Source organism: Pocillopora verrucosa, chromosome 1, assembly GCF_036669915.1.
Source record: "Pocillopora verrucosa isolate sample1 chromosome 1, ASM3666991v2, whole genome shotgun sequence".
NCBI classification, from domain to species: domain Eukaryota; kingdom Metazoa; phylum Cnidaria; class Anthozoa; order Scleractinia; family Pocilloporidae; genus Pocillopora; species Pocillopora verrucosa.
Genome location: NC_089312.1, coordinates 7,689,597 through 7,716,611, shown reverse-complemented (window position 1 = coordinate 7,716,611; position 27,015 = coordinate 7,689,597). Strand labels below are relative to the sequence as shown.

The 27,015-nt window shown below is 38.2% G+C and overlaps 1 protein-coding gene across 2 annotated transcripts; it reads left to right on the top strand.

Moving 5' to 3' along the window:
- The first annotated feature begins 17 nt into the window (after window positions 1-17).
- LOC131785943 (exocyst complex component 4) lies at window positions 18-26,317 on the top strand. 2 transcript variants are annotated; one of them, XM_059102899.2, is made up of 36 exons: window positions 18-73; window positions 147-187; window positions 1,644-1,732; window positions 2,286-2,348; window positions 2,764-2,902; window positions 4,071-4,159; window positions 4,793-4,869; window positions 5,346-5,469; window positions 5,739-5,804; window positions 6,565-6,620; window positions 7,038-7,142; window positions 8,147-8,217; window positions 8,684-8,717; window positions 9,429-9,533; window positions 10,235-10,262; window positions 11,371-11,423; window positions 11,517-11,599; window positions 12,326-12,383; window positions 12,846-12,938; window positions 13,767-13,854; window positions 14,162-14,225; window positions 15,503-15,606; window positions 16,009-16,082; window positions 16,687-16,825; window positions 16,909-16,999; window positions 17,912-17,966; window positions 18,351-18,398; window positions 18,661-18,768; window positions 19,356-19,457; window positions 20,228-20,278; window positions 21,255-21,289; window positions 22,010-22,124; window positions 22,842-22,957; window positions 23,767-23,862; window positions 24,447-24,558; window positions 25,116-26,317. In XM_059102899.2, exons 1-36 carry the CDS (start codon window positions 26-28, stop codon window positions 25,284-25,286), a joined length of 2,991 nt encoding a protein of 996 aa, XP_058958882.2. In that variant the 5' UTR covers window positions 18-25; the 3' UTR covers window positions 25,287-26,317. The 2 variants fall into 2 exon arrangements, with proteins under 2 accessions (XP_058958882.2, XP_058958884.2); XM_059102901.2 differs by lacking the exon at window positions 20,228-20,278 and having other exon boundaries at window positions 25,116-26,316.
- Window positions 26,318-27,015: the final 698 nt, after the last annotated feature.

Sequence of the window (27,015 nt, the reverse complement as noted above, 5' to 3'; positions counted from 1 at the left end):
TACAGCGGTGTTTACAATAAATAAAATGGCGACTACGAAGGGAAGAAAACAGGGAAAGGCCAAGGATTCCTCGGTAATCTCGTCTGGTTTTCATGAGTTCTTTGAAAAAGTACCTGTTTATACTGAGTTTTGTTTCTTTCATTTAGTCCAAAGTGCTTTTACAGGTCATAAACACGTTGTTAAGCAGGTGAGTCCGAAACGAACTTTTTGCAGCTCGGAATTCGCAAAATTTTAGGCGGACACCACAGTTAGCTTAATCATGGAGACAATGCGTGAACTTTATAGATTATGCATCAAGCACCGTAGGAGAACTGCACGTTTAGATGGTATTTTTCTTGCATAATTCTTTTGAATCAAAAAAGAAATGTTGGAAATTGCGAGCCAGCTGTTCAATGGACATTTCCGAAATACTTTCTTTTGTAGTCAGGCTGGTTTGCAAATGTCGCGAAAATCTGCGATATTGCCAAACTGCGGAATACCATGCAGAGCAGGCTTTCGCTTGATATTATTTACAATCTTCATGAAAGCTCCTTTTCATTTGAAAATGACTTGGTAATGACTTAGACGGGAAGAAAATTATTCCCTTATTTCCGGCTGGGATTTCAAAAGTCCAAATTTTGTTAGGCGTGTGTCTGGTATCCTCATTATGTCTCGTTCAGTTCAAAGTGGATTCTTCTATTGTCAACAACTCTTATTTAGTTTTGTTGTGCATCGGCCTTTGTATTCTGAACTTTTAGATATGTGCAGGCATTATATAAAGCTGATACAGGGAATCTATGTTTCTTTTGTAAGGGGTGTGAGGTACCCATGGGTCAGTTGCTTTGATGAACACTTATTGGAATCATTGTAATATGTGAGGGGATTGAACTGAGGCATTGAAAGGAAGAGAAAAACGCTTAAATGAAAGGCAGTTCATACATAAAGGATTGAAGTTTAAGGAAATTGCTCCCTATTGCAGAAACCAGGGAAGCATGAAGAACATAATTTGGCAAACACCATACACTTAATGTATGGTCCTGTGGGCAACTAGTTAGTTTTGTTTTCCCTCAAGTCCTGATGTTTTCCTCGTCTTAGATTCAGGAAACATGAGGAACTCTTGGGAAAACAAAACTAACTGTTTCCCTTGGGACCATACATTAATTGCTTTGTTATATATTTAGACTTTCCATTAAACAATCATAAGGCAAAAGGATGCTGTTGTATTTGGCACTTGGGCAACAACTGCACAATTGTATCCCATTCAGGACACATTTGAATTTGATTAGGGGCATGTGACCAAGAATCAAACAATTATAGTGCTTGTTTTGTTGAGTGAAAGTCCAGGTATATAACAAAATTCATTGTCTTTTGAGACTAGGGCTTTAATTTATAGTCCTGCTTGCAGGAGGGTAAATTTTTCCTATTGGTCATGAGCTATGTTTGGAAACACTTTTGTATAGGAGCTTCATAATGTTAGATGAAGACATTGGTGATTGATTAAAGAATAATACATATTGTTATATCATATGATGAAACATTGTACAGAATTGATGGTTTATGATGTCTAGGTGTCTAAAACTGACTGATTGTGTTGTTCTTACCTGTCAATGTACTTGGACCAAACAAGTAAAAATAGAAATAAAATTTGTTCATTTTTTGATCAGTGATAATGCAGAAAGAAGAGTTATTGAAAGAGAAAGATTGCAACATGAACTGAATGAATATGATGACAAGCTTAACAGACAGGTGGAGGGTAAGGCATTCTTTGTTTTAGGAAAAGTAAAGATCATGACAAAGTTTTGTGCAAAGGAATGTATTTGTATGGTGTGTATACAGGGCAGCACAATTTTTTTATTTTCATCTTTAACATGAGTGACAGGCTCTATTATATTAAGGAGTTAAGCATGTTAGTTAGAAATATTTTTAATCTTTTATGGGTCTCAGAGACTTGAAGCTAAATTTAGGTTGGCAGCTATGTTCTATATGTCTCGTTCATTTATAAATGTGGTTGAAATGAATGTAAGTGTTGTTGTTTTTTAAAATTATTTTTTGCTTCATTTGTTTCTGTGTCATGATTATTTTCTCTTCTTTTTATTCTGAGTTGTTCTAGTTACATGTATCTGTTCTGTCCTAAGTAAAAGTAATGTAAAATTTCCTAGAATACAGCAGAAGGCTGAAGAACAACAAAGAGCATTGAAATTGTGGTCCACTTCTTGAGAAGTGTAATTACATGTTGGTGCATGAGATTGAGGGATGGATTGAACCACATTTTACATGTAACTTTTGAATGATTTGCCCTCCTGCAGCACACCAGGATCACTTGAAATCAAGCATTCAAACATTTACTGGAATCTCAACAAGAATTGAAGGTCTGTTTTTGTGACTTTGGGGCAATAGCCTGTATTTTGAAATCAGGTTAAGATGAGGGGTGTTTCTTATGATACATTTTTTCCTTAAGTCATATTAAGGAAAAGATGTATCATATAATGAAATTATAGAAATAAAGTTGCAATTATAGAAAAGGGTTTTTCTTTTAACCCTTCTGTTTAAGAAAGTAAGGGAGGAGGGGGGACAGTTATGCGAGGGAGCTACTTATTTGGAATTATGGCCTTGGGACTGGGTTTGTATTTGGTTAGGGTGCCTATTAGAGCATAAAAGGCACTTATTGGAGGAAGTGTGTTAACACATAGGTGAGATTGTCAGATTAGACCAGGGTTTCTTTGTTTTATCAAGCTTTTTAATTCAGGGGCTAATCTTTGGATTTTTATTTCAAAATATACACAGCATCTCTTCAGAAAGTGAAAGTTCTTAGAGAGAATTTGTTAGCATGCAAGTCATTACTGCACTGCAAGAGGGAAGAGTTGAAAAAGTATTGGATGGATGGCTTGGAGTACAATGAAGTTTTAAATCTTTTAGACAGAATGTTAGTAGTTTCCTTTTGTATTATCAGACTAGTCGGCTTTATACATGTATGTTGACCGAAAGGATTGTAGTCTATTTTCAAGGGGTAAAAACAGTGTTTTGCACTCAGCTTGCACTCACAGCTCAGTTTTGGTGGAATATTGGTTTTAAGACCAGGAAATTAGATTTACTTCCTTATCTCAATCTTGTCTTCTTCTGTAAGGATTGGAGAAACAAATCATCTGGGTGTAGGCTCTTGTAAATAATAAACAACACATGTAGTATGGTTCATTGTTAGCACAACAAGGGGTGAATTTTATCAAATTCTTCTCCACTGATTCATTTAACTTTTTACTCCCAAACATCAGCATCCATATTTTCCATACTCTTCTCGAAACATTCCCTTTAGAACTGACAGGATAATTTGTTAGATATGATCATTTCCTTTATTTTTTGTGACTTTAATGTGTAATTCAAATGTGATATTGTAAGGAGAAATTAGATGCTTGTAACTCTTAGGGGCCAAAGGGTTATTAATCATCAAGACCTCAGTATGCATGCAGTACTGTTACTAGAATTTTAAATTATTTTGTTTATGTGTTGTGATGTGTAAGTGTGATTTTCAAGGATTTTTTACTGAATCAGAAAGCTCGCTGTAGTGCTGCAGAGTCAGTGTTGGTGGCTGTCTGTGAGAATTTAGCTCGTAGTTTGCAACGGGTTAAATTTTCACCGCAAGCCACCTCCACTGCAGTGGATACACAACATGTAGTTGTTAAGTGTAGGTGACTATTCATTCAGCATGTATGCACTGAGTTACATATTCACATGCACATGGCTTCTCAACTGGAATGCTTTCAAACAGGTCTGTAGAAGAGATGATGATAAGATTTATAATAGTAGTAATAGCCGTTTATTCACAGTATCTCTTTCAAATAAACATGGCTTTTCACTGGACTTGTGTAAACTACCCCCACACTGAGGAACAATGAAATAGTTTATTAAAAACAAAGCTGTTTTCAAGTAATAAATTTAAAGTCTTTTCTTGTCTAAAAGCTGTATCATCTTTGTGTAAATCACACCAAACTGAAGAACCTTTTAAAACCCTGTAAATATAGCAGTTGCCAGCTCAGATCTTCATATACAATCCTGTATCTAGTCTCTCTTTGTATAATTGTTTTTCTTATGTTTAGAGATCAAGTGAAGAATTTCCCTGAACAGATTGAGAAATATAAGAAAAAGAAATATTACCTGCATGCTACAGAGCTTCTTGTGTCTACAGGTTTGTACTGTCATGTTTTGTTTTAAAAAGAATAAGGAGGATGGTAAGTCTTAAGCTCAGTAAAGTAACAGAGAAAGATGTTTTTTGTCATGTCATGAGTGCAACAAGACAGAAAACATCTTTCTCTGATCCATTCTATTTTGCCTGTCCAGAAAGTATGTTATTATCCATTGGAAGGTTATCTTGGTTTTGTTAGTGTTAAGTATGAGAAAAGAGTGCTCCATGTACATGTACTCAACTGCTGTATAGGACAATAGTCTATTGGATTCATTATGTGACTTTCACACTTTCTCTGCTTTTGCTGTCATTTTAGTGATACCTAAATGTATTGTAAATGTACATGTTCTTCCTTGTAGAGAGAGGCATTATTAAATTATAGTAATCATGAACACAAAACAGTACCTACCCTGGGCTGGAACAAGGAGCTGTAGAACTGGATTCTGGTGCACTTGTCTTCAGAATGATCCTTCACTATTTCAGTTATGTTATCCCATTCAGTGATGAAAAAGGGTGTAAGATAGAGATACATGTAGCTAGAAATACAACTGTGCATGTATATTTTGAAAAAATGTATGGGGGGCAGGGGGACCTTAAGATAAAACGATCCTAATTTTTATTTGTGTATTTCTTCAGTTTCTCTACTAGAAGGAAGTTTGTCTGGAGTGGAAGCATTGAGACATCTTCGTCTTGATTTACAGTCACGCAAAAAGGCAAGTGTTCAAAGCTTGTTCAACAAATTGAGCTCATTTTAAGGCCACTATTACTCATCTTGATTCTTCATTGTGCATGGATTTAAAGTTCCTGATCAGGTTGATAAAGTTCAGTATTTTGTTGCTAGGAATACTGTGTAGGTACATGTACCCTGTGCAACTATCTTGCTCTGTTGCTTTAATTTGTATCACTGTATGATTTCTAACTGAGATTTCAATCTTATGTTGATGTATTATGGAGAAGTTTCCAGTGGTGATAGTGATCCCTAATAACCTTGACTCTATTTTAATTACACTGCATGTACATAGAGCAAGGGGTACCAATTTGTCCAGGGGTAAATTTTACTAGTTACTGCCTGAGAAGGATCACACTGCTATTAGGAGTACTCTAGGTTTGGTTCTAAGAGGTTCAGTCGGAGAGTTTACTGTGACTGTAACAATTGTTTTTATGATTTTATTTTTGTCCTTTTCCTCAGGTGGAGCATGAGTTGCTGATTAAAGAATTGACCACTCATCTGTATTTGAAGTCAGAGAAAAGCAGAGAAAAGAGAGCAAAACTGGTGGCATACATGACAGACAGTGCTGCTTTGGCTGTGAAAGGTACAAGTACACACTGTGCCCATGCTACATACTTAGGTTGTTATTGTTATATTTGAGTGATTGGTTACTAAAAGGAAAGAACCATCCTTGAGATGAATTTATAGTTACATGTCATGTAAACAAATTGTGTTTAGGTCGAAAGCATTAAATTTATGAAGTAAATCAAAGAATAAAATTTTTGCAGAATCTTAAATTCAAATCTAAATATGATTGTGGCAAGATATGCCCATGCAAAAATTTACTACTACTGACAAGTGTCTTTTCAACAGAATCATCGTCCAGTATTGGGTCATCTGGAGGACTCTTTAAAAAATCCCATTCCCGCACTGCTTCAAGTAAGATGTGAATAGCAATTCTCTCTTTCAGCTGTTATGCATTTCCTTCTTGGTTACCAGTAGTTGAAAGAATTTGTGTTTATAAGATGGCATCCTCTAGCTGAAAATTTTGTCAATTCTAGTCATTTTCTTGCTTGATAATGCATTCAGCTTGCTAAGATATGTTACATGTACTGAAATCTCTTCTGGGTTGAAGGAGTTAAAAAAAAGGTGTAGAACTACTTGATGATGTAAGCTCTCTAGCCAAGTAACATTCATTACCATAATTATCATGATCATTGGTAAAGCTTAAAATGGTTATGATCAGTGATTTTTTCTTTATATTCATGGTACACCAGTTGTACTATCATTGCTCTTTGGTGTTATGACCTTGATGGGTATGGGTGTAGTGCATCACAACACAATAAGCTTGTGATATCACCATTAACATTCCTATTGAAATATTTTACATTGCTCTACTTTTACTAGCACTTCCAAAAACTAATGCGAGTAAGCAAAGAAAGATTTACTGCATTTCACTTTTTTTACTCTCTCCAGACCCTGTTCGACAAACCTACATTTATTTCTGAATTTATATCTTTGGAATGATTATTATCTTGTAAAAAAAATTGAGGTCAAGTTCATTTTTTTCTATACATGACATACATGGTGGTTGTAAAAATTGAATCTCTATTATCTAACAAGAGGTGCTTATGATTATGCTTGTGAAAGGTGTTTTATTAGTTGGTAATTGTAATTTTCAGTGTGATTACTTTTTCAGGATCATTTAATCTTTCTGAAACAATATCTTCAGATGATTCTCTTTCTTCAACTGAGGTGAAAATGAGAGAATTAATTGTATATAATTTAATATTTGTGCAAACTTTCCATGTCTAAAGACAGCCTTCTTTAAGTTGATACATGTAAGTAATATATGTAAGCATCAAGGGAAGTTTTATTATGCAATTCCTTTTTTATATATTAAGCTCATAGAGAGAAGTATTAACCCTCTGACCCCTAAGAGAGACTGTCATCTAATTTTCCCCTACAGTTTCACCGCTGAATCAAATATTACAGAGTGTTAATGTCAATAAGATGGATATTACTTGATTTGACATTAAATTCAGAGATGAAGAATCACTAGAAACATATTGGGGATAGTACTAAGATATTTAGATCTTAGCACATATTTAGATCTGGGGAATGAACAATGATGAAAAGAACAATGATGTAAAATATATTGTTCTGTCTTAGGTCACTGAAGATCTCAATACCGACCCTGAGGCTGACAGTAATCACTTTATGATCGTGATCATAGAGTCGCTATCTCTTCTTGGGAAGATCCCTGAAGCACTAGAGGTACCACAACTTATGTATACTTTTCTGATTATACAAATTAAGAGCATATCTCTTACTAGTACAATCATAACCATTACAATTTCTTCAAATGTGATTGGTACATAAGCTGCTGTATTTTTCACTTGTCATTCTTAACTGTTGTAATTGGACAGAGTAATCAGATGGTTGGTTGAAATCAGACACCTGTAATTGGACAGTTGAAGTAGCCAATCATACTTTGTCCTTTCAGCCAAATCTACCAATCACAGAATTGATCACAATAACCATAGCACCAACCACATCCTGAAAACTAGGGAATTTCCAAATTGGAGGAATTTTTTAAAAAAATAAATAGACACTGTCCTTAATGGAAATGTTTCTCCTAAATTTATCTGTCTTTTTGTCAGAAATTATAATTGTTATGATTAATTGGTAATAGGACTTTGTGTTGTCCAATTATCTCTGTAGTCATACTACTGATTGACAAATGGGACTCACTTGTATGATTTCAGACTGAATTGGAATCTACCCAGTCCTCTTGCCATTAGTAATTGCCCAGATTATTATAGAGATTCTAAGCTTTGGTTGGTCAAGGATTCTGTCCCATTTCTCTATAATGACCAAAGCAATTATAGCAGTGGTGCTATATTTCAGCACCACTGTTATTATGTTATTATAGAGACTGTTATTATGCAGCAACTGTATATGCAGGTCACTTGTTGGGTGCCTGGCCAATGAGAAGGAAGAGAAAAAGGAATTAAATGGCAAAGAAATGACACCAATGAGACCTTCCATGTATGTGAATTTGGATTATTGAAATTTAGTGGGTATAATGGTATAAACAAAGGGTTAGTGAACAGGCAGAAAACTGGTTTCATTTATTGCTTCAAAAAGGTTTCCTGTAAACAGGAAGTAACATATTCCCTACTGGTTGATGTAAAGACCTTACAAATGTCTAAAAGTTAATAATCCAAACAAAATTCACCCTTCTTCAAGTTTTTCTGCTTACTGCCTTGATTTGACAGGCAATCAAAAAGCGGATGAAGATAGAGATGTCATTAATTATCCATAGAGCTACAACACTTGTTACTAAGAGGTAAGAGGTGTCATTTTTGTTCAAGAATGTATATCAGTTTGTATTCAAGAATGTATATTAGTTTTCTGAGGTTAGAAAGGTACTTCTTTGCACATTCACAAAATGGTTGTCATGCTTGAATTTTGGTAGTAATTTAATTGAGCATGGCTAACTTATTTTGTAGAGCACTGAACTGTTGTGCAGTAAGTTGAGGGTTCAGGTCCCAGGCTGGCCAACACTCAGGGTCTTCAAATTGTTTATACAGGTCCCCATTTAAACTAGCTTTAAAAGCTGAACTGAGCTAGTATTGCAAATTAATAAATTAAGAAGAGAGTTTCTCCAATCAAATAAGCCCTCTGTGTAACTTGGAATACTTGATGTCTGATAATGGGATTGTATATAAACCCCAGGTTTTTATTTTTCCTCATTCTTTTTTTTTCTCTCCCTCTTTTTTCCCCTTTAAATTAACTTTTGGATTCTTGAACAGGATTGGACAACCTGGAGAGATCATACTTCAACAGGTATTTGCATGTATTTAGGACAATTTGTCTTGGATTTTCCAAAATTCGATATATGTAAGTAAAAGATCTTGTACCATACCGACTCTCTTGTGGCAAGTTGGAGCCTATTGCATCTTTGGAAGCATGAATCTACAAGGAATGTTGCTACAGGTACTCCTCCGGAAAAAAGTTGCAAGTCCTTTGCAGGTCATCCACTTTCCCCAGCTCGCGACATGATTTCATGTTTTGCTGACAGTTAAATGTTTCTGTTTAATCCTTCATGAAAAGACGCTTACGAGTTACTGAGAGAGAATGATGTCTTGCGCAATGGAGCAATTTTTTTATCAAGTGTCGAAACTTATTCAGGAGGGCATTGGTTTCGGTTTACTTTGTTCTGTGATTGGTCCAGAAAACTCGTGTCACTCACTGGACCAATCACATGCAAAACTAACAACTTGGTCGCCCGCGTTTTCCCACGTTTGAGGCGCTGAGCTTGTTTTCACTTTGAGTTCCCATTGGCTCTTTGGGTTATTTTCCTTTCATCTGAGTGGCCGCTGTGAATACTTTATTTTGGTTTTTACGATACTCGATCGAAAAGCGCTCAAACACAACCCAGTGACCCTGGATAAAGCTCTAAGCGGGACACTTTATGTGACGGCCAGCATATTATAAACATTTTATTATGTTGTCTCCCAGTGGAAAGTAACAAAGAGTTTTTTTTTAAATTTTCAGAATCAGCCTCATTACCTCTTGGAACTCTTAGAAGTGGTGTTCGACTTGTTCAGAGCCGTGGCACATGCGCATGACACAATTCTTTCTGCAATCCACCGAATCATTGTAAGGAATGAGTTTTCTTTGTATTTTTAATAAATAAATTGTATCACTATTTCTCAGGTTGCTGTTGTTCCATAAATGCCCCGTGCCGGCTGTTAAATTTTTTTTGTCAGAAAAGTTTCAAAATATAGGATTCTATGAATATTATTGTGCAACTTTGTAGAAATGTAATTTCAAAAACGAGTTATTTGGTTAAGTGCTTCGTGCCTTGCCACTGAGCTACTGAGTATATGATGGTGAGCCGAGCCACGACCCGGCTCGGCTCTTGAATTGTCCCCTGTAGTTTATATGACAAATGTTTGGGATACAAGTTAGGCAGATTGATCTCGATCCCTTCAATTGTAGGAAGGAAAAGGTTCCATGACGTGAAGTTATGGACAGTATTCCATGCATTCTTTCAAAATGTTGAATTCCTTATTGCCAACGTATTCATCAGATCATGCAATAGTTCTTTTGCGAGGTTACAGTAATGCATTTTGTCACACACGGCTGGGTGTTTGGGAATATGTTTTAAAAGAACTTTTGTAACAACACAAATGAATCATCGCGGTAACTGAGAAGAGAGGCAGTAGGGATGTGAACGCGTTAGGTTCATCTGTTTATTCTTGCTTGAGATAAACCGTGTCGTCCTTGAAAACCTTGTGATAATTTTCCAAGAAAGTCTAGTTGGTGATGTAATGCTCTTTTCCATTTTCTTTTTGCAGAAGACGTCAGATACGCCGATTGATTTAGGTACGTTCTAAAATATAATTTACTTGTGTGTAATTTAACTGTTTGCAACTCGCATGTGACATACCATATTGATGGAAAGCTACGCAACCTAATTTTAAAACAATTTTTATTGGAAATCTCATCAAGTGGCAACCTGATTTGGCAAATTTTGAAAGTACTAGCCATTCCAAACATAGGACTCACTTTAGCTTGCCTAAGTGCAAAACCAGCCTTTTAATATTTACTTATTGACCGAGTGCGTGGGTCACTGAACGATAAAATAAGTGGCCCTATCTCATGAGGTGTTGACCCCGCAGCTCGTGTTCGTTACCTGATGACAGAGAGCCAAATATTTTCCCGTCCGGCCCGACCTCACTCAGTCAATGAGTATTTTACCATATGACCTCAGATTTAACCCTTTTAACACCTACATCAAATTTGTAATTCTCCTTACTGTCAACATACAATTCTTATAACGTTAGTTCAGAGAGTTTAGTATTGTATCAACTATCCCCAAATTAATATTTTTCTTTATTCTCATAACTTTTCTGAATGATGTATTGATATTGTAAGGAGAAATTCTGTCTTGGTCACTCATGGGAGTTAGAGGGTTAACTCTTCCTTTCTATCCCACTCGCCTCGGCTTGCGAGCAGGCCTTCATTACTGGCGCTGCAGGATGCACATTTCTTCGCCGCGGGAAGATTGAAGATGAGTCGAAGAGAGTTTTGCGGGGGGTCTGGCGTGAGTGCTAGACCCCTTTCGGACTCCTCCCTTGCTCAAAGCTTCATACTTCCTCCCGGGTGAAGAAACACTCGGGCCGAATCAGTAATGATGAGGGCCAGCTCGCAAGCTATACTTGCCTCTCTTGGGCCCTTACGCCGGGTTGGGGGTCCTTCACCAACCCTAATCGCACCATTGCGTACAGCCTTCGTATGTCTTTTTTTGGGGGGGATGTTTTCCAACAAAAGTGCGAACTGGGCTGAACGGGTCTCACTGTAGTAATAGTTTTTTAGGTCTTCAAAATATTGTGAACACAGATTAGGCTAGGAATTGCCCAATTCTGATGGAACCATTTTCTTTTTTAGTTGGGAAGTTAAGCAAGTTGACCCTTCCTCTTTTTGTTATTAGGAGATACAGACATTTACACCATTGACGATGTTTGGTCTGAGATTCAATTTGCTGTAAGTGGAAACATTTTGTACTGAAGATGTAGGATCACAAAAGTGTAGGGTTTTTGTTCCATTCGTTCTCCTGATAGTAAAATTTACCTTCAGATCCAAGTATTGCTGGGTGACTACTTAGATGTTCAAAACACTGCAACACAGCAAACTTCAGTGAGCTTTACTGAGTCATCAAGGTAATTTCTTATCTTCGTGAACGATGCTACTAGAGCACATATGTTTTAACATAGTTACAGCTAGCGGGAAGTCGGATAGTGCAGTAGTGAGAGCGCTCGTCTTCTACCGCTGTGACCCGGGTTTCGATTCCCTGCACCGGCGTAACATGATGGTTGAGTTTTGTTGTTGGTTGTCGTCCCTGCCCTAAGGGTTTATGTCCTGGTCCTATCGGTTTTCCTCCCTTCACAAAAACCCACGTTCCTAATTCCTATTCGACCTGGAGACAGTGGACGGGTAGAGCTACCTCAAGGAAAGTCCACGGCTAAATTCCCATTATTATTATTGTTATTATTATTATTGTTATTATTATTATTATTATTATTATTATTATTATTATTACAACTTATTATTACTTATTATTACGAAGGAAAATGATGTGAGGTGCCGGTGGTGGGAACTTAAGTCAAAAATCAAACTTTTTATGAAAGTGAGGGAGAACGCGAGGGATACAGTTGCGCATTGTTTGAGTTTGCGTCGGATTCATTCGGAGGATAGAACAAGTTTTCTGCATCGGTCTCTCAGGAAAGCGAAAAACCAGTGCAATTCCAGAATCCTTTTTGAGACTTGTATGGAAATTTTGTCATTTTGATTTGTAAAACTTCAATGAACGGTTCTCACTAATTGCATTTAGTTTTTAAACAGTTGAATAAAGCTCAGTAATGGTCTGTTTATTTCCTTTTTCCTAGTGATGTGGCAGCATTCTTTTCTCTTAGAAGAAGAGGACCTCTGAAGTCTGATGAACGGGTAGGAATACTGAGTCTTATTCTTCCTCTGCTACTTCATTTTACCATATTAGGGCATCGGAACGCACAGAATATGCCCCCGCATTACATTGGAAAACGTGGTAATAAAACAGATGAAAAGCGGAGCAATAAAAAAGCCTCTTAGAACGATCCAAACCTTTTTTGCTTTTTCTCCTTTTCTCAGGCTTCGGCCTTACGCGATCTAGACGAGGTTCAGATGAGGTTGTAAGATATATTTCGAAAACTAGAAGCCAAATACGTGAAACAACCAAAATACTCCGACTCTTTCGTCGTTCGCTCTGATAAAGGGCTAACGCTCGAAACGTCAGCTTTGAAACTCTCTACGGTGGCCAGTTTACGTTATTAACTCCTTGATAATGCTAAATTACCCTGTTTTACTCTCCTACCGACGCAGCACCACAGTTTCTTTAGAAACTTACCCCCTTATTCATTTGCTTTTCAGACCCCACTGTATCGTTTTGAAGGTTCCTCGTCAGCTATCAGTATGAATACGTACATCCGGGAGAGGCGCCAAGAATGCATGGCTGGTACTGCGGTATGTAGAAAAATCTTTGATCTAAAAGGGTCATTAGGGGACTGGGTACAAATGGTTTTAAAACTGAAATTTGCCACTTCTAAGAGCGTCCAAGCCTTAGGGGCCAGTCGTTCTTAATCGCCTGAGGGGGGAGAGGGGGGAGAGGGGGGGAGTGTGGAGGGGGAGAGGGGTGTGGAGGATTTTAAGGGGATCATATGGTTTTCAGGGTAACGGAGGAAGGATAAGTCGTCGCGACAGAGTGTAAAAGGGGGATTATGGAAAATTAGCTGCTAATTAGCTACCAGTGAGAGGTGATAATAAGAATATTACAGAGCCTTAAAGGGGAATGAGGCAAATTTTATCGTGAAACAACCAAAATCCTTTAACTCTAGCAGTTGAATAAAAAAATGACTTGTCTCTTACATAGTTATTGACTTTGTAGAGTTTTGTAACCCTTTAACTTCCATAAGTGATCAAAAAAAAATTTTACAACATCATTACAACTCTAGTTTGCAAAATTGGCAAACGTTCAAAATTAGTGAATGTTGTGATCCTCTTTCTGCGAGACTTAATTTTACTGTGCGATCGATGATAGCAAAACTCCGTTTAAAGACTCCCTAAACTCGTTTACAGCGTGGCTAAATCGATTAATTTTCAAACCTACTATGACAAGTCTTACTCTCAGTAACAATGTATGCTGTGCAGTGCATTGCGAATAGGAGGAGCCAGGGGACGCTCTTCTTCTCATTCTCTGTTTTCGCGCGGAGCTGATTTCATTGTATTCAGTCATAGCGTACGTTTATGTCCCTTGCAAATAAATACTACTTCGTCTTCTATTAAAACTTTCAGAATGAAGATGACGATGACACTTATGGAGTGCCGCTACACAACACCAAGCCACAGCTGTTATGTAAACCAAACCCAAGGAACATTACAGGTGAACTGATAACAAAAATCCATGTGAATCGAGGTCGTGATGACATACTTTGCGTTGTGATGATAAATTTACGGATCAATGTCAGTCCCTGAGCAACTGCGCGCTTACCCTTCCTCTAAGCCAGCGTTAACCCCAACTTGTAATCATTTGACTGTTGTAGAGTTCGGGGAGGGAAGGGTTAGGTGCGCAGTTGCTCACACATTGTCCTTGTTCGGAATTTTCAATCGACTCTGTTGATATTTTTCTTGAAACGATTTACCGTGTTTGTTTACCTCGCTAACGTTGGCTTTCCTTGTTTTTTTCTTAGTTGTCTTCTGCCCTCTGATGTCCTTTGTCGGTGAAATAGAATCAGCCATTAAGATACACGGAGAGTAAGTGTGCTGTAGTTACTTTCTTTTCTACCTTCCTGTCGTTACTTACTACTTGAAAACGTTGTCAACTTGACAAATAGATTCCATGTTTCCGTTCATCTGTTTAGTATAGTTAATCACATGATTTCGAGTGAAATTTGGAATAAATAAGCAGGAGTAAATTTTTTCAAAGACAAAATTGTACGATCCCATAGGGCGAGTGCAATTTGTGGTCTTAAAAAAAAATATACAAGTGCACATTTATTCCAAATTGCACGAGAAAAATCATGTGATCACTTACTAATAATATACGTGAAAAAATACGAGATAGCTTATCATAATTACGCAGAAGCAATGCGCGCGCATCAAGTGCAAAAATAATTGATTCAAACCCTGGAGGTGACATTGCGCGTTCGGTCAAAACAACCGCGTACGATCAAGACAGTAACACACAATGATGTTTTTACATCTTTAAGGCGCAAAAAAGTTCAAAGTCCGGCTAAACAGTTCAAGGAATCGTTCAGTCTGGTTTGTTACTTCTTTGCACTGAATTAACCCTCTTCTGCATTGACTCACCTGAAAACTGCATTTATCTCAACCAATCAGAACTGAGTAATTTTTCATGTATCTTATTAGAAATGAAATAAAAACAAAAGAGGGACTCAGGAGGCGCAGCTGAGCGTGTCACTGATGTTCTTTCCACATTTTGACATCCCCTGTGATCTATTACTATACAGACCTACTGTAACACGAATCTATTTGTTTTATATGATAAAAAGCACATTTTCGTTGATGGAGAGTAATCTAAGCGTAATATAAGTAAGTAGTAAATCAAAGTGCGTTTGTAATTCGGCTTATCATATGCTGTTTCCTGGTTCAACTGTTGTTCATCCAGTCAGAGCGATTACTTGTTGCAATAACAGTTTTGGCAGGACCAGAGATTTCTTTTCAACTCACCTATCCATTCGGACAAATACAGCATTTCTTGCCCGCGTGAGCTCTAAACTAAAACATCGCAGTAACGGCTTGAAAATGCAGACGAACTCATGGGAAACTCGGAAAACCATAAACAGAATAGGAATGAAGGAGGCTAAGGGACTTTTGGAGTTGTTTTTGGGACAGCGTGGAGAAAGTTTGGCCCAGTCTTGTTCATTTGTAACTCTGAATTTTACTGGAGAGGTGACTCGAGGAAAATCTCCATTTTTCATGTGGAGTATAATTTACCAGTAAGAGGCTGTGGGTCTGTTATTTCAATGCTAACTTTACTTCCTCCAAAACTTTACAACATTTCTTTTTAGGATGAGATGCACTCTATATGGTTTTATCACCGACTACGTGAAGGACATTTTTATTGAGGACATCCTCTTTCATATTCTTGAGAAGTTGAAAGAAGTAACCGAAGGTAAGACTCATTGTACTAAAGGAAAAAAAAGAAAAAGAAAAAAAACCGCAGAACAGAGTTTGAAGATTAGAAATGCTACAGTGGTGAAAGAAGTCGCTTTCGCCTTCTGTGACCAGGGTTCGATTCTCGGAGCAGGCACTACGTGGGTTGAGGTTTTTTGGTTTTCATAAGTGCGAAATGAGAACCAATAACCATTCCAACAACGCAGTAGTGCGCCTCCCACTGAAGGTGGAAAGCGGAAGCTTTCGCTGCTGCGCCTTCCTTATTCAGTTTATCCGAATTCAGACATGCGCAATGTACAAATTGGCGTCCTGACTGAATATAATACTCAAGCGATTACAGAAAGCGCTAACATGCTGTTGCTGGTTATTGAAATTTTTTGTTTGCTTTCTTTGTCGATAGACACGGACACATTTCGAAGGACCACTGATGCAAACATTTTGAAGCTCTTGGGAGCAAACAGACCCCTTCTACAGGTAGGTTTTTGTTTTTTTTTTGGCTTAATCTTTCGAGCCTACTAGCATATCAAACTGGAGCTTATCCCAGTTTTTTATTACGTGAAGCAATAAGCAGTAAAAGAAACTGATGCTATCCCATGGCAGGTTTCTTTTCCCACGTCCCACTCCCTCAATAAAGAATTAATTTAAAAAAGAATTTGTCAAGTTTCTTTGAACGTTCACCGCTACCCAGTTGAACTTCCGGGTGTAGAGAAGCACTTTGAGAATAAAGTAGTTTACCCAAGCTACAGAGTGACCTGCAAAGGGCTCAAACCCAGACCTCTCGATTCGGCCGGATTTCAACGCGGTCACCCGGAATTCAAATACCGCGTCTCCCTGTAAAACCTGACGATATTTCAGTGTCGGGTTTTTCAATTAAAGCTGGTTACCGGCGGTTTCCGGTTGGTTATTAGGCCTCTTATGGCCGTCTTTCAAGGATTTATTTATAAGATCTTTACGGCCTCTTTTTAGTTCAGTACCATCTTTTTTACGAACGGTAGTCACGTATGAAAGAGAGAAGTAATTTAAACTTTCTTTAGTTTCACTTTTAATCGACTTTAGTGCTTTTCCCTTGTCTTACTAGAGCACTGCGACTGTAGAACAACTGATACAGGATCTTAAGAATCTTATGCACAGCTTACCAAACTACTCGCCTCAGTTTGTTGAAATGGTTTGCAAAATGCTGACGATTTTCAAGAATCGGTGTGATGAGACATACAAAGGTAAGTTCTATCGCGTGATGTCCTCTTCTGCCAACTTGGTAAAAATTGTTATTTCAATTACAACCTCTTTTGTTTATCTGCAGATCTGCTGAAATACAGCATGGATGGTGACAGACACACTCGTGTTTTCAGCGCCAACTGGACCAAAGACGAAGACATCAGTCGCTGCTTGAGGTAAGGAAGTGATCAACATGTAACTTCTCCCTATAATATTCATACATTATCCAGCAGACAGGTAGAAGAATATTCAAACTTATCACATAGAAAATTGTTATGGCGTCCGAATACCAAATTCCCGTAACTAATTTTATAGGAAATGTGTAGCAGCTAGAGGGGAGAATTAACAATCAGATGTTGGGAGTTAAAAGGTTCAGGCTCAGGAACCTACTGTCCCGTTTCAGCCAAGCTTTATCCCGAATCTGCAGTACTAGGGATATTCAAGGCTTTTAATAAGTTTGAAATTGAAGGAAATAAGAATTAAGAGGAGGTAAAGTTCTCGTGAACGCCATGTTATTTTATTAGGCGTTCCACGAAGTTTGATCGAACCTTTGGTAAATTATTTATTCAATCCCACTTGATAAATGGCCGCTGTGCAAGGGGCTTCAATGGTACTTCAATATATTGACGATTTTTTATCAACTTTTGTGGTAAAATGAGGTGAAAGTAGCCGACCAAGTCGGCATACCAGCCGACGATCTTTTGCTGCATACAAGCTGTCATTGACAGCTCTTAGTTTTACGACTCCTCTTAGAAGGGAAAACTAGTCTTTCCTAAGCTGGTGACCATGTTCCTTGATAGTTTGTTGGCGCATCTTTGTACTCTTTGGTTGAGAGAGGCATTGTGGGAGTTCAGTGCCGGCGGGTTGGTTATGAAACGCAACACTGGGACCCTCCGAGAGTCCGAACATAGACCCTTCTGTTCAGAGTCTAGCATCCCAAGCGCTACGCCACCTCGTCTCGACATTACCTTATCGTATTTGACTTTTGATTCAAAAGAGATATTGAATGGAAATAGATAGACTTTCGGTGTAGAAGGAACTTAGTGCGAGGCTGTTTGAGCCTGGCTAACTGTTGCTCTGCCCTGCAGGTCCTTACCAAACTGGCCTGGCCTTCAACAACATCACTCGCATCGACAAAGACAGGTTAGTGTTCAGCTTAGCCCTGCAAAGCGCTTGAGGGTTACTTTGATTGGATCGCATTTGAATAAACCAACCGTTTTTGTGCACCCTTAAAAAGAGACGTTATTTTTTTCATGGTCGTTTCAGTTTTACAATATCCAGAACCATCCAAATGGTAATCCTGCCGTAGAAATTTCAAACGCACCAATTTTTCTTGTAAAGGATACAGTTCAAAAAGTATCAAACGAGCTAACAAACAAACAAACAGAGCATGTCCTGGAGTTTTTCCAAATGTCTTCTTCAGGTAGCCATTTGAAATTAACCTTAATTTGAGTTTAAGAATTGCTGTTAACAGAGTGGTAACTTTTTTAATCGTGAGGTTGATCTGGAACGATTCTTTTGTCTCAGGAAGATGGAGAACAAGATATTGAAGCTGCAAGGAAACGAAATCAAAAGGTAACGAGGGCGCTTTTTGATTGAGAGTTTCCATCATAATTTATCATAATGGTCAGTTGTAGCAAAGGTATAAGTCGCAAAGGGCGTATGGCAAAATCCCTTTCAAGTAAGAACCAACCAAAACGCTCGGATTTACCTCCGGACTACCTTGCCATATAATAAATACTTTTTATAATTATTTTATTAGATGATTGTTCTTATTGTAAATGATTATTTGCACGATTATGATTATTTGATTCACTTGCACGGTATTTGTGTACAGGAGACGGACATACTGACTGACAATCTGGCCAAGCATCTTCTGAATGATTCTGAAGTGTTGTTTGAAACACGTGATCACAGAACACTGGCAAACCTTCAGGAGAGCATGGTAGGAAAACACATCACGTGTCTCCTTGTAATGAAAAACCAGGGTAGCACTACAGCAACCTGACGCTCCTTCTCCTGAAAGAATAGGTCAAGTTTTTTGAAGCTATAGTGTCTTATTTCTACTTAAACATATCTCAGTTTCCATACCATGAAGTGACCATAGGGTATGGCTAATAAGAATTACTACTACGCCGGGATGGGGATGTTAGTCCAAGGAGTGTCCCCTTCCCCCGCCTCAAAAGCCATCGTGAGGGTTGTCTGTCTTGCTTTGCACCAATCCAACACGCAACCAAGCTGGAGTTCATACCTAGACCTTTCAATTCGGTGTCTAGCGCGTTGAACTCGTGGCCACAGACTCCAGAATCCAACCTAAGTTGGAAACAACGTGATTGAGAATTTAGAATACTTGACCTAAGCTACTCATAGGATTTATTCTCAGTTCCCCCTTGTTGAACTCTCTGGTCTGAAAAGCTTTATTGGGGCAGTGGTCAATGAATGAATTAATCTTTGATAGCGGTAGATAAATGTTGCCCAAATATGGCATAAAACGCTAAGTAAGTTGCGCTTTTTGCCCATGTGTGTTGTTAGGAGTGGCTGGCAGGTCACATACGGGGTTTTACCACAAGCTTAACAGCGCAGTCCACAGGTATAAGTCTCGTCACAACCGAGTCACAGGAGAGAATTAAACCAGTAAGTTGGATTGAAAACCTTTTAAAGCTACCTTCCTTTGTTGTACTTCACTGAGACAATTTAAGAACAAGAAAACATTTCTTTTGGGCTACATTGCAAAGTCTTATTGTAAGCAGTTGGGCTTCAAAGAAAAAAAAACTGCGCTATTGAGTTTCACTGAAAGAAATTTGACCCTGTTTGTTTGAAGGGTGGATAACGCTGTTCACTAGATAGATCCCTATCCGGTGGACAGCGTGGAACGTTTTGATAACGCTTATCCAACTGGGCCCTGGGAACAGAACAAAAACTCTTCTTGTCAGATATCAGAATACACACCTCCTTAACACAATAAAGCACATAAATTGAAATTAAAGGTAAATTTGCGAGGAAATCGCGCAAAACGATCATTTTGGTTAGGTTTCAATTTATCATTTGAAAGTTCTTACACCTGTAAAACGTATGTTAACATATCTAAAATACCTAAATCTAAGGAACGGAACAATATTTTAAACAATGAAGATGTTTTATACAGTCTATTGTTTTCACCCACAACACGCTTTGTCCATGGGTATTACTTTGTTTAAAATAAAGTCCTTATAATATCTAGGAAACTGCATGATTTTAACCGAAGTTTGTGGCCATGTCATCGTAATTGTTGTGTGGAATTGAGAATTTTAGATTCCAGTTTCATTTGAGCCTCAACGGAAGGAAAAACATTTTGGTTAGGAACGATTTTTTAAGAGGTGCAACATTGAGTTAAACCTGACACAATGCAAAATTAAACTTAACAGCGAGAAGTGCACGACGGCTATGGATTTGCTTACGTTTATGGTAGAAATTGGGTGAGTTCTCCAAGCATTACTTGTCAATCGACATGAGATATAATCTGTAATAACTTAATTGCTTCTTGCTGAAAAATTGTAAAGATAAATTATCCACACATTTATTTTCATCGGTCGATTTTTGATTCCTCAAATAGTGAAACGGGCAAACTTGTTCCTTGTCGTATCATTGAGAGAGTTTACTTAAAAGGTGCTTATAAACTCGAAGATCTTTATTTGAATTACTGCTTATTGTTCTCATCAGTATTATTTATTGATCTTCTAAAACAGAGCTTTAAAATGAGGGCAACTAATTGATCGAGATAATTTCAAAAGTAACTCAGTTTATTATTTTTTGGAAGGTATCAGTAATGCTGCTGAACCCACTGAAGTGAAGTGCAATTTCGCCTGATATCAAGCGCATGCTTTTATAACACATGGTTGATATCAGACCAAAATTGCACATCACGAATGACCATTCCAATTTAGAGGAAGTTCAATTAAATCACCTAACTACAGGATTTTGGTCAGAATTAACACTTAATTGATTCACATCAAGTATGTTAAAAAATTAGTACGATTTGCAGATAAATTTTCTAGTTGATATTTGGAGAAGTGAAGAATTGTCCGTCAGTAGGGTGTTGTAAGTCATCTTCATGTTAATCGATAGTTCAGCTTTGCTGTGATGTTATTGGCTTAAAGTCTCCAGTTGCACGAGTTGGTCGTGATTGGTCAGTTTCGATCCCTCGGTAATGTTCTGTACGATTCGCTTGTTGTGTAAATGTCGTGAATAACTATTTGTTTGTAAGATGCCGGTTGGTAGCGGTAGTTGATGTTATTATGAAAGTCAAGCGAGGAAATTTCTTCCACTTGGTGAGAAATTAAAACTGATGAACAAATTCGTCGAAGCCGTCTTGAGTTGTATCGTTTTATATACTTAAATGTATTTTTGAGCCTTGCTTGAAGTTGCGTGCCTTTTGTATCGTATATTTTACAGCAAGAAATCCCCCCAGTCTCCCAGGAAATCCTACAGTAAGTATTTCTATCTCGTTAACTGTTATAAAGTGAACCTCTTTCAAGTGAGTTTCCAACGTAATAATCCGGGATCGTTTTGGTTTTGCTTTAGAGTAGTTCTCATTAATAGTAAAATATAATCCGGGAGTGCGCTGGTTGTGATTTTGGTTTTAGTTTAGGTTTTGCTTTTGCTTTACTTTTCTTGGTGATTGTTCCGGAAAAGTCGCGCCACTTTCTCAAACAGTCAGATGAAAAACTAACCAATCGCGACTTGGTCGCCGAACGATAGATTCTGACATTACCCATTGACCGATCCAACGTTTTTCTTGCAAAACCAATCTTCCCTTTTTTGAAAAAAATGAAATGATTGTAATACAGCCTATCCTTAATACACCCTTTCGGTACAACTCAAAGTCTTGTTGAGTAGAGTAAATGCAGCACACCACGTTTACAGTTCTAGCTGGGAGGAGGCAAAAGCCTGCCCGCGTATCCACTGAACTGAGCACGTTCGGGTTAAGAACTCAGCTCTCTATCACGTAGATCCCCTGTCTTCACCCACTCTCCCCCTCTAAGAAAGGCTTATGAGACGGGAAAAAAATGATTGGCAAATAAACATTTTGCCTTGCATCTGACTCACAAGTAGTGGCCAAAAGGTAAAGTTTTGTATTTCTTACTCAACTTTAAAAGAAACTCTGTAGAAAGTTAGTCAAAACTTAATCACGTTTTTTCAACCCACAGATCACTTACAACGCTAGCAGAAGATTTTCAGAAAATCTCGGACTCTTGCTTGCTAGTGCTTCATCTGGAGATTAGATGCCATTGCTTTTATTTCTTGATGCGGACTGTACAAGAGGTCAGTTACGCCCTTCTGTCCTACAGAAGACAAAACGCTACAAAATGGTAGCCTTACCATCTGTTTCAATAGGAAGTATTTAAAAGCAAGGGCAGTTTTTGATACTGGATTGAAGAAAGCTTTGCAACGACATGACACTGCTTTCTCTGATGTGCTTCTCTGTTAATACCAAAAACTGTAGATAAGGCGTGACGCAGGTTTCATATTATGGTAGTCATCATCAATATTTGTCACTCTGCAAATTCTTTTATTGCAATCGGCTTTCTGTCAGAGGTTGTATGACATGTCAGGGACCAGTCTTTAGTATGGGGGGGGGGGGGATGGGGAGGGGGGAGTGAAGGATTTTTGGGATATCACATTGTTTTCAGGGGGAACGGAGGGGAGGGGCTGGGGGGGGGGGTCAGTCATACCTAATAGAGCACAAAGGGGAACTATATGAAATTTACTGCTAATGATGGGGGTCATAAGAATATTACTGAGCCCCAATGAGATCCACCAAACCCCCTCTTCCTTCCCCTCCCTCCGATGAATAATGACCGGTTCAAACGTGAAGTGAATTGTAGACACTCATATTTGTCTTGTTTTTTGGAGGTGAGGAGGTTGTGCCATCTTCTAAATGAAACGTTTACCCTTGTTCTCAGTTTTGTGTGAAATTTGGATTACTTGACAAAGTGCTGAAATGCACTCTTACGAATGATTCTCATTTGTTACTTTCAGTCTTACATGTGCAATTCAAACGCTATGGACCCTGATAAGAATGTGAATGACTTGAACAAGAGTTTGTCATCGTTTGAGGAAATTGCAACTGCTTGCATGGGAAACTACAAGTTTAGGTACTTAAATATACTTGCATTGTTTACTAAAATGGAACTTGTCATCACTTGTCACCTAACATTTGTTAGCTTTGTTTTCAGAAAATTGGGGTAATTTAATATTATCAACTGTGTTGATAACGTAAATTGGCCCTTTAAAGAGTTTCAAAGCTGATGTTTCGAGCGTTAGCCCTTCGTCAGAGCGAAACGGGCGCGCGTTGATATGGAATTTCTCTTCGAGTGTTTAACTCGATAGCTCACGAGCGAGCGAAGCGAACGAGTGAGATGTCGATTTGTACACGAGAAGAAATCTTTCAGAAGAAATCTTTCAGGTACACGGCCAAAATCGGCCTGTGGCAAATCTTCCACTTTTTGATTTTCGTTCTCAGCCAGGAGAAATGCCATTACCAAAGCCACTGAATACGTAACTTTCGGTTTTTCTTTTCGTATTTTGGTTTTCTTCCCCTTCTAGGAAAGTTTGAACGTCACTGTCTGTAAGCGATACGGATTTTTCGGTGTTTTAGCAACCATAATCCGAAAAGATTCCAACAAACGTCTTTGAATGGTGAAGGCTTTGCTGTTCATTCATCAACCTGACCGAGTGGCGCGAAAGGCAAGTGACGTGTCAGCAGCTGATTGGCGATATCAAACACACGTGAAAAAATATCGTAATTTTTCACGTGTGTTGTCATGGCTTTTCTCAGGGCTGGAAATCCTTGTATAACACCGTAGTTTATATGATAATACTAAATTACCTTGTGATACTCTCCCGCCGACGCAGCACAACAGTCAGTTTTTTTTTAGAAACTTACCTCCTTTATTGTTTTCAGATACCTGTTTGAGGGAGTGGGATTCCTCGTCTCTTCTATTCTCATCTCAAACGTTTCGGAGATTAAGAGGATTAACCAAAACGGAATTAAGAAGATGTAAGTTTACCTTTGTGCGTTTTCCTTTGATCAGGGCAGTTTCAACGAAGGAGTTGCTAGTAATCGGATGCTCGTGTTTGCGTAAAGATTTCTGGGTTCGCCAGGGGTCAAACGTTGCAATTTTCCGGAGGAAAATAATTGGCGAAGGTTGCATCGACGTCCAAAGAAACTAAAAAGACCTTAGCGAGTTATTTCTAGCACTTCATAGCTTATTTTATAATATTTATAGACCATTGCGCGATGTTAATTTTAGAATAAACCTTACTCAAGGAGAGCAGGTTACCGGTAGATTTTATTGCATTTTTCTTCATGATTATTTAAGCAAAAGCTTATGTTTCCCTCGTATTAACATTATTTTCATCCATTTCTTAAAACACAGCCGTCAAAAAAAGGGCTTTGATCTCTTACAAACGTTTTTTGAAGAGGACGTTTAATAATCTTTCGCCATATATTTCCTTGCAACTTGCAAAGTTTGACCACTGACGATCCCAGAAATCTTTGCGCAGTCTAGCCTTGATACTCTTCCATTGACGTTATTTTCTTCTAATTTAGTGCATGGTTCACTATGAAATTTCATTTTCTAGGTGCCGTAACATCTTCGCTATTCAACAGAACTTGACAAACATTACCATGTCTCGGGAGGGGGACCTGGATCGAGCCAGACAGTATTATGAACTGTTATACTCTAACCCAGATGTAAGTGCCAGTCTACCGCTTTACTCAGCGCCCACTTTAATGAACTTCGGTGAAAGATGAACCCCATGCATTGTGACCCAAAATCTTCATCAAGCGGATCCCTCTGCGAGGTTTATTATGGAGTTTATTTCATTAAGGAAGCTATACAGTCTTAAAATCTTTTGCATCTCATCTTTTGCATTTTAAAGCTTGATATGGCGATCAGGCATATTCAAGCAGACAATTACCCAAACAGACGAGGCAGAACCTTGCCTGCCTTACACAGTTCAAACATATTGGTTTTTTCCAACCGAGTTGATAATGTAAATTGGCCACCGTATAGAGTTTTTAAGGCTGACGTTACGAGCATGCGCCCTTCACCCAAGCGAAAAGCCAAATTGTCTTGTAACTTCCCCTCCCTCCCCCCACCCCCACCCACACAGCAGCACTGCAATTTCTCTAACCCCCCCCCCCCCCATTTTAAATTACACAATTAAGTTTGTATACTTAAATTATACACAGCAAAAGTGACAATGGGTAAGGGAGATATAAATCCCTTTGTTTGACTTTTTCTGCAGGAAATCTTAACGTCTATTGAGGAGCAAGACGCCAAGTTTTCCAAAAGGGAGTACACTGACCTTTTGTCACTGCACGCTCGTAGTCAGGCGGTCCGAGATAACAGTGCGCATGAACAGCGAATGGAAAGACTTAAAAAAATCTTCGACAACAAGCTCAAAATGGAAGAATAATCGCTAAATCCACTTTCAAATCTGCAACAAAATAAAAAAAAACTGTAGTGGAAGTGTTAAATCATTGAAATGTAACTTTCTTAGCCAAGTTTTGAAAATTGAAAATTTTTTTTCCTGTGTATTTTGTTTTGTTTTGTTCTTCTCCGTGAGGCAAAGCCAACTATATGACGAGTTTCATTTGATAAACTCCTCATTAAGATTTTTTAGACGGTGGAATGTGCAGATTTCAATGTAATCTCCAAAATTCAATGAAAATCAGTTAGGTTTGTTCGTTGGCACAATTGCTATATAGTATAATTAATTCAAAGCAAATACACGCTCATTTTGAAACGTTGAAACGTTTCTACGTGTAATGTGCATCTAGGTGTCGTAAAGGATTAAATTTGTTGAGAACTTTAGCAAAAAATGGCAATAACTGCCCGTGTATTTCGTTTGATGGTTGACGGTGATTTGCGAAATATTTTCAAACTCCACCAACGGCTCGTGCTACAAGAACGGAAACTTTTAAAAAGTCACTCGTGCTTAGAAGTCACGAACTGAACTAGCGATTGTGCAATTTTCTTTTTTTCTTATTCAAACGGTCCTCTGACTCAACCATTTTGCGAGAACACAAATGCAGTTTTATTGCGTCAGCGGAACTCAAATTGATTGCTCGACGAACAGTTTATTGTGTTGGTTCATTTTATTGTTTTGCTGTCATGACATTAATGTTAGTCGAAATCTAAGCATAAAAACCTCGTCCAAACTCTTCCTTTAAGGATGAAGATTTACAATGAAAAAGATCATTTGATATCAGTTTGACATCGTCGTTAAATAATAAAGTGAAATAACGATATAAAACAAGTTTTGAACAGCTCTATTTATAAGTGCTAATAATTAAAGCAGTTGACATGGAATACATTGCAGATAGAATTACAATTTTTCTCATCAGGATATACAAACTAAAATTCCTTGGCTGTAAGTATTTCGCCAACAAAACAAATAATGTTATAAATCTCCTTCATCTGATGTGGTTAATGAACATCAGAAAATAATTTTTGAAAAGCTAGTGTGTCTGTATCCGGCTCAATCTGTTTGTTTTAAACTTAACTTAGCAGCTAGAAGGTGTACAGAGCCCTGTAAACGTCCCATAGTTGAAGGGCGACATGTTCTTCCATACTTTGCCATGGTACCTCAATCTCGAATTTTCTAAATCCTGGTGGTGGATTCTGGTGTAGCTCTTGAAGACTGCATTTCTTCCCTTGTTCCTCAACAGCGTTTTCACCAAGTCCGGATACACAGCGCCTTCGATCATGTGTTTTGTAACAAAATTTATCCTTGCCTCTGCTTAGTTTCGCAACACAAGCTCCCATTATTAGAACCAAAAATGCTTCCCAAAGAGATGAATGAGCCGGTTCTGTGTAGGCGTTTTCCCGCTTTCTTTTTTTCCTCAATCCAATGAACTAGAGGGCCAGTAAACGCTCGATTGACCTTTGGAATCGGTTAAAGGTCCATATTGCAAAACTAAGGAAAACTTTGGAGGCTCTTTACAATTTCTGAAACCCCATTAACTTTGCCACTCTGTCGGTGATTGGTCAAAATCACACACGGTGACAAGTCGGCAAATCATAGTAACTAGGGCGTAAACGAGGTAAACAAATAGAAGCCTTCTCCTGTTCGCTCTATTTTCGGGAGGAAAACCTGCGCTCTCGTCCACGCATAATGTTCTCTTTTCTAGCTCATCGTTACT

What these genes read in the sequence shown, in the direction of transcription:
- LOC131785943 (XM_059102899.2), top strand. Translation starts at nt 26, where the DNA reads ATGGCGACTACGAAGGGAAGAAAACAGGGAAAGGCCAAGGATTCCTCG. An exon ending in ATTCTCTTTCTTCAACTGAG is followed by an intron (nt 6,621 to 7,037) that starts GTGAAAATGAGA and finishes GTTCTGTCTTAG; the next exon opens with GTCACTGAAGATCTCAATAC. An exon ending in ATGGGAAACTACAAGTTTAG is followed by an intron (nt 22,958 to 23,766) that starts GTACTTAAATAT and finishes TATTGTTTTCAG; the next exon opens with ATACCTGTTTGAGGGAGTGG.